This window comes from Haliotis asinina, chromosome 9 (genome assembly GCF_037392515.1).
Source record: "Haliotis asinina isolate JCU_RB_2024 chromosome 9, JCU_Hal_asi_v2, whole genome shotgun sequence".
Lineage (NCBI taxonomy): Eukaryota > Metazoa > Mollusca > Gastropoda > Lepetellida > Haliotidae > Haliotis > Haliotis asinina.
In genome coordinates, this window is record NC_090288.1 from 38,473,754 (window position 1) to 38,486,223 (window position 12,470).

Genomic DNA, 12,470 nt, shown 5'->3' on the forward strand with positions numbered 1-12,470 from the left:
CTTAACAATAAAGGGTTCACTTGAAATAACGTTCGTCCGATCGATATTTATATTGTAATATAAATACCTATTTTGGGGATATGGTAGTTTCACTGAGATCTGACAGTATTACTGAGAGAAATGCATCATTATTTTAGTGAAGTGTGGTGTGATATTGTGCCTTTAATATATGAAGATACCGCCAGAAGATTATCTGTCATCCCTACTAACGAGTGTTAACATCTTTCAGAATAAAGTGTCAATGAGGAATATTTTGAAAGACCTGTAACAATTCTAATAGCCTTGGAGTGCATTCACATATCTTAGCTGTCTAAAACCATTTTATACTCTGCACGCAGTTGTGATCGATTAGAGTTGTATGCCTATTATACCACACATAATCGATGCCTTTTTCAAAGATAATAAAGTGAAAACAATTGTTTGGGTTTTTTTTTTCCCTTTCTTACTTAATGTGCTCGTTATAATCAGATCTCGACTGGAATGTTTATGGCTATTGATTGGAGAGACCTGGATAGTACAGTGTACCCCATGTAAAGAACAATTTACTAGAGCTAGTTTCACTGTGCATGCCTGTCTCCGTTTGAGTGTGCAGCAGTGTCTCTCCAATGACAAGACCATAGTTCAGAGAATGGGTTCCGTTCTTAACTTGATGTAATGCATAAAACGCATTTTTGCCTTGGACAAACATGTTCATTACTACTGTGATAGACGTTACTCACTCATTACAAGAAATATGTTTTGCTATGTAGTATATAAGTGGAGGTCAGTTTTACACACCAATCGAACACACAAAACATTTAAATAAACTAGACCAATGTGCACGGTAGCAAATGAGAAACACACATGTTCAATTTAATGTACAAGGTACGAAATGAGAAAAGTGTGACACATTAAGTCTTATGTACATTGTACAACATGAGAAACTCAATGTAGATAACACATCGAGTCTTGTGTACAGTGGACAACATGATAAACATAAATGTAGATAACACAATAAGTCTTATGTACATTGTACAACATGAGAAACTCAATGTAGATAACACAGATATGCTGTACAACATGTGAACGTCAAATGTAGATAACACATCAAGTCGAATGTACATTGCACAACATGAAAAACACAAATGAAGATATCACATTAAGTCCAATATCCACTGTACAACATGAGAAACGCAAATATAGATAACACACCCGGTATACTGCAAAACATGAGAAACACAATGTAGATTACACATTAAGTGGAATGAATGACCATACATGTATACACACATCCATCCATACCCACAACAAAGACTGCCACCCATCGAAGGTCCCTCCGCGCTCAAAGTTAACCTCAGCTGACTTGTGTGGATTTGTGGGGTGCTTCTTTAGTCATTGGTGGATCAATAAATTACAACTATAGTGGACATAAATAAGTTAGGGATATTGGTACTTTTATGATTAATATTTCATCAGTGTGTTATGGAATAAATACATTCATAATTCCAACATTTACATTTATCCCTGACTGCTTTTGTCCAGAATATATATTGATGCCGTACTTCCAATGATCCCTGCCCAATAACCTCATATACACAAGTGAAAGCAAAGCAGTGTAACCACGTGTTGTTTTAACTGGCTGCAATAGGAACGACTATATGAATCGCATAATTCATACATGATACACGAAGAACACTGTAAAATAAAACGCACACTGTTGGTTCTAGTAACAGAAAACATTTTGCAATAATAATTAAAGATATGGAAGGTAATATGGAAATACAACACTAAAAGTTGAGAACCAGCGGTTATAATGGACAATTTGACCCAAATGATGCAGTTAGTGAGATTTCTCTTCACATGAATGTGCATATGAGGGACTTGGGACAATGGAAATGGTGTTTTGCGAAGTGGAGTTTTCCTTCCTTTTGGAAGAGTTGGTGGAAATGAATAGGATGCTCATGAGACCTAGGATAATAAGAGACTTAATACCTGTGATATACAAAGAAGCAGTGTTTGAAACATATATGTAAATAACGGAAGCAAAAAATGACATCATAAAGCAAAATCTGAACATTTCTATTTGACAAAGAAAAGAAACAAAGAAATAAAACACAAAGCATTTCAACACAATAATTCACACAACAATGTCTGACCAAACCCTCAGAGATAACCACGATCTTTAACCCCGATTTTAATCATGTTTACGTGGTTGGCAATTTTGAAGAATTTTATAATCAGCATATAAAGGTTGCAGCCTTTCATGATGTCATTGATTATTCAGTTTCCGTCAACATCGTCAATATTGATACACTGAAATTTTTTTTCTATAACTGTCACAGGGGAGTATATATCATTATAATATAGATCTGTTGTCTTGGCATTTGATGGGTAAACACTGTGAGATAATGCTGTCATTCACATTTTCATACAACTGACGACTCTCGCATGGGCACTTGATTTAGTTAACAGCAGACCGAAGGGGTAACCCAGTGGTCAAAACTTGGCTCTGCATGCCGAAAGCATGAGTACAATATGTCATGCCCATTTCTGGTGTTCTCCCGTCATGATATTGATGGAATATTGCTAAAACCGACAGAAAGCCCAACTGACTCACTAGTTACAACATTTTTAATATACACTGTACTGGACATACTGTGACATCACACGGGTATTTTCAGACAGTCTGCCCCTTTCATGTTAGGCACTAGCATAGAGCGAAATCGTCATGAGGGGATTTCTGTCCTACACAATTCAATCGACATGCTTTTCCACTACAGCACCACAAGAACATTGAGCTGTTTCTTCATCCATCTGTATCTCTGTCTTCTTTCTACAGACCGAGCATTGATGTTTTGTTAGTTCCTGGACATTATATGCTTCATTACCGTGAAATGAGAATGCAAGATAAAACTGAACCCGTTGTCCAGCAAATCTAGTGCCAACCAAACCAGCTCTTAATGGAATGAAAAATACCTTAACTGGCACCGAATTCTGACCGAGATCTAAGTCAATATATCCAGACAACCTATTGCTGTTAGGATGAGCAATTGTTCCTTTGCAGACAAGAAGGCTGTGCGAAGAGCTCTCGACATTCCTGCCTTCGATCTGGGCACATAAACGGCTTTGTGGTATTAGACGCTTAATTCCGGAGTTGTTCTTTCCAAGCCATTCCTGTGGATATTTTGGTCTTGAGACAGATTTTATGAATTTGTCCATATCATCCCTTAGAATCTGGGCTTCATGGAGGCTTTCACTATTTCCTTTGGAACCATTTGATCCAAAGCCAACTAGACTCAACAAGACAAAGAGGTAGTATGTTGATGTTGGGCTGTGAATTGTTTCATACCAGTTTCTGACCGTACTGAGGACATCATGTTCTGAGTACACTGTGGGAAAGTGTGGGTGACGTATGGCAACAAGCCATTCTTTGAAGTCTGACTCTAGTTGCCTCTTGCTGAAGTCTCCCATCACGGATGCGTCTTTGAAGTTTTCTTCATAAAGACTGACGAACTCTATTATATCTGCTTCCGGAATGTTACTGATCTCAAACACGCTGTGGTGCCCTTTTCTGGAGTATTTGAGTTTATTCGCAGCTATTAGCAGTCTCCTTGATGCCATTGGTATAATGTCGAGTTTGTGAATGTCAAACATGTATCTTTCAAACACCTGATCATGCCACAGAACGGCTGAATGAAATGTCTGATCAAGACTTCCAGGATCAATGAGGCTGTAACATTCAAGAATCATATCTTCAATCTCAGTGATGCTGTTCATAATAAACTCTGCTACGGGTTCGCCATGATGACCATGTGTCCTTAAGAAGCCCGTTACTCCACCATTGGTGTAGTTTCTATTGACGAAATCACATACTTGCAGGCGTACAAGGATTTCGCTTGAATATCCATAACATTGTTCATAACCTGAAGGTGCATTTTGCCTACAATGCGTGAAATAGGTACAAGCAATACCAGCATCCCTCACTAGTTCTTGAATTCGACGACTAAACTCCTCTGGTGTTGTCTCAATTTCTGGTTTACTTCCATAGCTTCTACCTGTGAATTTTCCAACACGACGTTGATAAATGGTCCCATACATATGGTATATGTGCATCAACGTCAGCTTCCTCCATTCCTCTGTTACAGGGGTACATTGGCCATCATTCCATTTCTCGCACAAACTGAGGGCATTCTCAAAGCACCTCTCTGCCTTGTCCTCTTCTTCTGGTCTGCAGTTGGCATAGAAACGTCCAAGGTGAGCAAGGAAATTCGGATCATCAGGAAAAGAAGATGACAGCTGTTTAAGGACTTCCAATCTTCCAGTAAATGGTGGATTCATGTCAATGTCACATATCAGCTGTGAAAACAGAGGTCTTCTCTTTATTTGAACTTCGTTCTCTCCAACGTCTCTGTTGTCCCTGTAAATGAATGTTCTGGTAAGAATCTTGATGATATTGTGAGCTGTCAAACATGATCTAGTTTTCTTTGAACTGAACATGGATATAAACTCAAGGCAAAACTCCTTCAGGTTGTACTTAGCTTTTCGGCTTAGAGTTTGAAGTTTTTTGCTACGGTTGGTATTGGACCGATTCAAAACTTGTTCCAGAATTTCCTTTGCTAGATAGTAATTGCTGATCCTTATGTTCTTCTCACGTCCATCTGATGCGTCTTCTACAATGAACTCCATGATTGGGTGTGGAAAGTCTTCCACACACACGTCAAAATTCGACGGTTTTCCCAAAAGACGAGCGAACACTTGACATGGCACCGAAGTCTGGCCATAGAAGTATACAAGCGACAGATAACCAAGGATCTTCTGCCATGGAAAGAGGTCTCGCGTGGGGTTTTCGTCTAACCGAAGATACCCTTTCACAAATGTTTCTATTCCTCTAAACTCATGATGATACACTGCCATTCCGAATTCATACATTACATGAGGCTTTGTTTTCTGTTGAACGTCTTTGCACATTCTGGACAGTACTTGTTTACTGCTGTCGTCCTGACATCTTTCCAAGAATTTGATTGAAAGGATTTTGGCTTCTTCTTCGGTTACTTCTCCTCTCAACCAAAACTTGTTGTCTTTTGGGCGCCGAAGTGGCTCTTTTATTGCATAAGGATAACGCTTTGCATAAATGACAATGATGCATCCTGATTTCAGTTTCTTCATAATTTGTTTTACACGCGGTTCATCTTCACCGTCAATCAGTATGACAACTGGGAGGCCAGAGACATCGTAGAGATATTGTATTTTGGCCAAAACTTCATCAATCAATATGCCAGGCCGCTGTTTAAATTGACAGCATGGGCATGTTTTTCTCAACTCCCATAATATTCTTTGTGCCAGTGTTGTTCCACCAGCACCGGGAGCATGGAATATTGTGACAGTTGCACTTCGAAATTCTTTTATGAGTTTTTGATCTACATGTTCAATGATAGAGTTCATTATTTCCCTTTCAACATCAAGATGTGCTGTTCCAAATGCATATCTAGCGCTCCAGTGAAGTGAGCCACCCTTGAAGAAAGATTCTACTTTTTCATTCAGTTCTTCCATATCAGTCTCCCCTTGAGTGTATGGACTGGACAAATACAGAACCTCTAAATCTTCCCTTAGCCAGGCCGCATCTCTGTCTGTTACGTCAGCATGCGTGTGAATTTCTAACTTTGGAAGAGAGTAATCCACTTCTCTTTGTTTCGAAATGTCCTTCAGCATATTTCCTGCAGATAGACAAAGGCTTTCAAAATCAATCTTGACCTGAAATAAGTTGGCACTGTAGTCAGATTCAAGAAGCTGTAAAACAGACTTCCCAACACTTGAACTCGGTTCTTGAAGCAAGCAGATAATCACTTTGGGCTGAATATGGAAGTGTTCGTTTAACTTGCACAGGAATTTATATACACATTGGGCTTGTATTTCATCACCTGGCCAGAGTACAATTATTCTAAGAACTGTGTAATCTTCTGAAAACCTTGCCAGGTTTAGGCAGGTGCTATTCAAATTTCCTTTCACTAGCTGAAACCAGTTATTTGGGTTCCTTGAAGTTACGGTGTCTGGTATTTCACGAAGTCCACGTAAACAAATCCACTGAGTGCCACTTTCTGTAATGCCTTGTGGGGAATCTTTCCATGTTGACACATGTAGATATCTCTTCTTCTTTATGACATCCTCTAAACAAGAAAGCAAGCCCATGTTTCTACTGAACTCCTCAAAGTCATACACAGCCAGCCATGGCACAAGTGCCAGATTATCCACATGTCTCAAAGATTCGGGCATACTGCCTGTAATCAAAACAAAATGTCCCTTTTTGAAGTGATCTACAGCAGAACAAAAATCTGCCGTTGTCACTCCTTTCTTGGTTGTTGTTGGATATGCTTCATCAGGATATTCAAACTCCTTATGTACTACCTGAGTGGTTGTTTCTACCGGCGCAGACACAGACATCAAGCCAGTTCCACCAAACCACTGATATATTTGGCCTGTCAGAAAGTCCCGGGGCAGACTCAGTCGATTTTGCCTCCCAGACCTAACCCACAGTTGATCAGCCCTGAGGGTGAGGCTACTATCAGTGAAATCTTTAGTAACAACTGAAGGAACTCCATGTCCATAGCTGCTTTGCACATCAATAATGCCAATTACTTTGTCTTCATATACTACTTCTTCGTACTTGAAATTCGGCATCATCGAAAAATGATCCTTACTGAAATGAGCCTGATAGAAATCATCACTGCTTCGAACCCGAATTCCAACCACCGAATGTGGTTTAGTCTGGTTCAAGGAAACTCCTAACACAACAGATGATCTGTGCCTCGAGGGAGTATTCCACAGAGATACTATATCTTGCATGAATAAAGCTTGTCCATTCATATATGCTGATTCATCTGGGTAAAACATAAGCACGTCGCTTTCATCCTTCCTCAACAGTTCTTGAACCATTAACCTCTGAGAATTGTGTAATTCCTCTTTGGCAGATGAACTTGACTCCTTTTCAGAAACTGACTGAGTAGCTTCCACAGAATGATCAAGCAGGACTGGTTTTCTTTTACTGTGTTTTGGCGTTGATTGCTGCCATGGCTCGGGGTTCAGGTCATCCACAAGATGAAAATATTCTGGTGCATATCCAGAAGCTTCGCCAAGTTTCTGAACATTGCCTTCCTCTTCTGAGCCCTCGTTTGTTTCTTCCGTCATAGGCAAGGTCTCTTTCGGATCTGTCTGAACACTTGTTGGACATGGTGTCCCTGTTTTCTCTGCTTCAGATTTCTTTGATTTCCCTCTGTCTTTGCATTTCAGTCTGATTGTGTACTTGCCTTTTGTTGAGTAGATATCATAGTATTCCCTATTAGCTTCAATGAAAGTTCGAAGAGGCTCTCCATAAGCATCTTTGAATGACTTGATGTGGGCACAATGTCGTTTATACTGTTTTATAAAACGTTCTTCAACAACTTTCATAGACATCTCCGTGGCTTTTTCAGAACATGTTGGATTGATTATGCTATTTATCATGCCAACAAAAACATCATTCCTGCTTACTCCACCTGCAAAGAAAATAACAATGAGTAAGAAAGTTACTCAAAATCAGACACAGTTAATTTTTATCAATACTACACACGGCAATGAATACACACTATACACGGCATTATTTTTTGATTATTATTATTTACCTAACACTGGGAATGGGTGTGTATGGCGGTGGCGGGTGGGGAGTCGTTGTTCAAAACAACCTTAGTGCTAAGGCTACCTTAAGTCTGTGTTAAGGTATAGGAGTTAAGAACACCTTAGCGCTAAGATAGCTTTGTTCAACGGAACCCAGAGTACAAAGGTGGGAGAAAATAGTTCATTTTTAAGGTGTGCGATTTCTTTCAGCCCCTTTATGCCATTAATGACGACTTGAAACCAATTTCTTGATTTATGTCTCTTCCGCCCAAGCAGATGGGATCATACCTAAACCGTGTACTGTAGGACTAATCATACGTGTAACAGTTAAACACACATTCAGAAAATATGCACATATCGTGGAGACTCTTAATACTTTGAAACTGATCATCAAATGCGTGATATTTAATAGACCATTTGCGATTTTTTTCTTTTTTTTTTTCAATTCATCGTCCTTATGGGGAGGCAAACGGTCTGATACTGATCCGGCTAAAGGATGCCTGATTGTTGGGAATCGTTCTTGAAATGTGCGGGATTTTATACTGCATTATGTAGTCCAGACAAAAATATATAGAGACAACGGCAATAAGTTGAATATTGCCAACTGTGGCCTACAAAGAACATACATAAAGCATATTTCTACCTTAATGAGGGTACTGATTATATATGAGATTCGAATGTTTCTTACCGTGGTCATCGTCCAGTAAGGATTTGGCTTCTTTGAAAGCTACATTTCCGCTTCCTACTTGGACAATATTTGGGTTGTTGAGCGTGATGTAGTTGTTGATAGTTTGACCTCTTTGCTCTGTAATTCACAAAACACGTACAGGTTATTATTCAACAATGAATAATAATAAATGTGCATCGGAATGCCCTGCCTCTGAAAAAAAACATTTCACACTATTCTATTTCAGTTTTGAACCGTAGTCTGAAACTAATGTCGCCAGTTTGAAACTAATTATCCGAAGGAAACTGAGATATTACCTAGTATCGAATTTCTGGTTGCCGTTTCTTTGGTTTGAGTTTAATGAAACTGACATTCATTCAGTCTATTTGCGTTAAGTAACGATAACCGTGACAGGTCCATGCCTCCGGATAGACGTAATATGATAAATAATATATTTTGGTCGCAAAGTTTAACCTGAATTGTGTTCATGCGTAAGAAATCGTAATTAGCGACTTTGACCCCTGAAGGTCACGATGAGAGCGTGTTCGTGCGAATGTTTGTTTTTTTGTACCTTTTTCCCTTTGTTTTTTTTTCTGAAATATGCCATAAAATCAAAAGTATATCCTCATAATGTTTGGTGGTAAAAGTCAATCAATCAACGTCCATATACCTATTTTTGTTTCCGCTTCATTTTGCCTTGAACGTTTTTTCTTTCCATGACTCTCAGACATCATGCTCATTATCTGGAATAAAAAACATTTATCGCCTATTATGACGAGCATAGATTGTTGAAGGCATGAGTGTTGATGTGGGCTGTTGTTGAAATATCCATGTTTTACTAAAACAGCTTTGAGAGGAACTTTTCCACGATCTCTGGTGACCATGATCTCACACAAAAAGGTTCATTTAGCTGTGGTACCTTCTATACTTTTACAGAGACAATCATGGCGCTAAGTTTGTTTTGTACACGGTCAACCAATGTATCTCCAGTCAATAAGTAATTCGGCTAGGATGCATGTCCCTATTTGTTACTGTGTTTCCAATCTCCAACCCATCGCCATTCCGACCTGAAATGATAAACATTTCCTTATCACTGTTTTCACAAATGCGTCTTACTTTCACAAGCTCTGTGTACCCTCCACTTATACAGAACAGCTCAACTTAATCTTTCTCCATTTATATTTTATATACATATCAGACGCAAAGTGGGTGGCGGTGGGCCAGCTGTCTGAGGCGCCAAGCTACTAATCCAGCGAGTTGCGGGTACGGCAACGTGCAGTAAACATGGACAAAGTACTGTGACTATCTGTCCCAGTCCACCCAGCTGTAAGGACGGGAAAGCCAATTTAACTCGGTGCGCCTGGTAGGCTGCAAGGGTTGTATACTCCCCAGGGAGTTGAGATTGAAAATACTATGTACCCTTGTGATGGACATCCAATGATCGACGAAAAATCAATTAAGCGCTCTTGAGCAGTTGAACCAACTGGATATAGGCGCTATACAAATATCGTGTAGTGTAGTGTAGTGTAGTGTAGTGTAGTGTAGTGTAGTGTAGTGTAGTGTAGTGTAGTGTAGTGTAGTGTAGTGTAGTGTAGTGTAGTGTAGTGTAGTGTAACTCGATCTTCATCATATATATAATATATCAATTTAAAGACTATATATAGACATAGATGTTTCTAATATTTATTTATGTTTTCGCCCGTCCACATCCTGGAGAGGAGACATATGGAACGTCCATGCAAAAGAATTGCCTTACCTATCCCCTTTAGAAGAAAGGTTTCTCTAGGTTAGGGCTAGGTCGCCCCCGAGAAGAATGAATTCCACAAGTAAGTGGAATCTTACTACTAGCATTACCACTAAGTCGCCTTTCCAACCAGCATGTCAAAATTAAGTTTCCTCTTAAACTTAAGTGCATCTGTCAACTGGTATTAGTATGATACAATGAAGTCGCCTCTTTCAACTGGCACGATACAATTAAGTCTCCTCTTTCAACTACCATAATACAATTAAGTCCCCTTTTTCAAACAGTATGATACAAACGTCGCCTCTATCAACTAGTATGATGCAATTAAGTCTCCTCTTCCAACAAGGATGACACGAATACGTTGCCTCTTTCAACTAGCACGATGCAATTAAGTCGCCCCTTTCAACTAGAATAATACATTTTAGTCGTCTCTGTCAACTAGTATGATACATTTAAGTCTCTTCGATCTTTCAACAAGCATGACAGAAATATGTTGCTTCTTTCAACTAACATGATGCAATAAAGTCTGCGCTTTCAGGTAGCACTATACATTTAATTTACGTCAGACAAGGTTACAAGTACAGCTGTCGCCCTTTCTTATCACCCTGCAGCACTATGATAGACGCATTGATTTCGTTCAGTAGCATGTCTTCACCTGCACGTTGCTAACCCAGATGTAGAGCGGTATGTGTAAACGAGGTGACACATCTCCGCAGTAACTGCAAAATCATGATATCAGTGATCCACAAGAATTTTGCAAATTCCTTCCACGCCAAAACCGGGTGTGTCCCCGAATGTAAAGCCAGCAAATTCACCGAACCTAGTGATAATTCAATAGTCAGAGACAAAAGTGAACTCGTGATTAAAAATTATGGTGTTACCTGGCGCTCAGTGTGTTGTTGTGTGGTTCGAAACAGTTGGCTAAGGGTAGTAGACAGCTCCGCTCACCGTCTCCTCGGATTAGATGTTGTTTTTCCCGACACTTCTCGAAATCAGCAAGATGTGTTGTTTCTATAAATCCATATTTGTGTTCTACAATACCTAAGACAAATGGGTGTCTCCTTAGTGAAGTCCCCGTACCTGGAAAACGTCTTCCAGGAAATCAACTGACGTCACGGGATTTCCTTAAACACAGACTGCTACACAACCCTATAGCTAGCACACCGCTGGGTTGTACTGACTGCAGAGTCAGTTGCACATGCTGAAACGGCTGGCTGGTTATAAAAGGATTTTGTCTACGAAGTTTGATACTTGAACACAGTGTCAGGGGTTCAAGGAATGCATACAGGTCGGGGCGTATAAACCTAAGTTATATTTAGGCATTACTACTGGTGACATGGTATGGGGTTGTTGGGTAGCCAAGTGGTTAAAGCGTTGGCTTTTCACACTGAATGCCCGAGTTTGATTCCCGACGTAACAACGAAGTGCCGGTGTTACGTGAAGACGTGGCTTTCTTATCACTACTCACCTAACTCACTACAGAGGTAAAAGGTCACAACCATTCCACGTGGTTACAAATCCTACATGAAAAATAATGTATTTAATTCATGTGATTTTTCAAATACGTTACGGCAGTTTGATAAGACAATGTCTAAAATAATCTAAATATTACTCAAAGCTTGATAGGCTCGATGGTGTAGCCTAGTAGTTGGAGCGTTCACTCTTCTCTCCCTATTCAACAAGTTTCATGTTGGTTAATGTCGGCGACAGCATCAGACCCACTGTATTCTCTTGCCCCGCGTAGGGGTGGGTAGCCGGATACCCTACATGGATACAACGTGTGTAACGCGGCGTAAAACATACTCACACCAGGAATCTCTTTCTATCTCTCTCTTTCTCTCTCATATGTTGTGGTTTTGCTATATTCTATAGGATCGAGGTTATCTAGTCTGTGCCATAAAAGGTGACTATGCTTGTCGTAAGAGGCGACTAACGGGATCGGGTGGTCAGACTAGCTGACTTGGTTGACACATGTCATCGGTTCCCCATTGCGCAGATCGATGCTCATCTTATTGATCACTGGATTGTCTGGTCCAGACTCGATTATTTACAGACCGTCGCCATATAGCTGGAATATTGCTAAGTGCGACGTAAAGCTAAACTCACTCACTCATTATCTAGTCTGTGCTTCGTGTTTATAAGCAGATGACGTGGACATGACGTAGTTCTGTCGCTTTTGTATGCAGCTAATCATGAGTTACCAACCTGGCTCGATTACTCTTCATTGAATACATGATAAGAAACTTCCATCGCCTCACATCTCTTTGTGGTTCTTGCCCTACAGAAATAACCGTGTCCTCGCGCTACATGACTGTTAATCTACTTGTATTATTCACATTTACGAGGGGAAGTCAATAAGTTCATAGAAGTTGGTGCTGATATATCCTTGGTGATGTTGTCATTGGTGTCATTATTGAGTTGATTCATCTGTGA

The 12,470-nt window shown here is 39.9% G+C and overlaps 1 protein-coding gene across 2 annotated transcripts; it reads right to left on the minus strand.

Annotated features, from left to right (window-relative positions):
• Nucleotides 1-431: 431 nt before the first annotated feature.
• On the minus strand, nt 432-11,160 carry LOC137296627 (uncharacterized). Of its 2 annotated transcripts, XM_067828439.1 has the most exons (4): nt 10,919-11,160; nt 8,964-9,036; nt 8,315-8,431; nt 432-7,508 (listed from the first exon to the last, which is right to left on the minus strand). In XM_067828439.1, the coding sequence occupies exons 2-4, from the start codon at nt 9,031-9,033 to the stop codon at nt 2,734-2,736; spliced, it is 4,962 nt and encodes a 1,653-aa protein (XP_067684540.1). In that variant the 5' UTR covers nt 9,034-9,036; nt 10,919-11,160; the 3' UTR covers nt 432-2,733. The 2 variants fall into 2 exon arrangements, with proteins under 2 accessions (XP_067684540.1, XP_067684539.1); XM_067828438.1 differs by lacking the exon at nt 10,919-11,160 and having other exon boundaries at nt 8,964-9,137.
• Between the last annotated feature and the right edge of the window lie 1,310 nt (nt 11,161-12,470).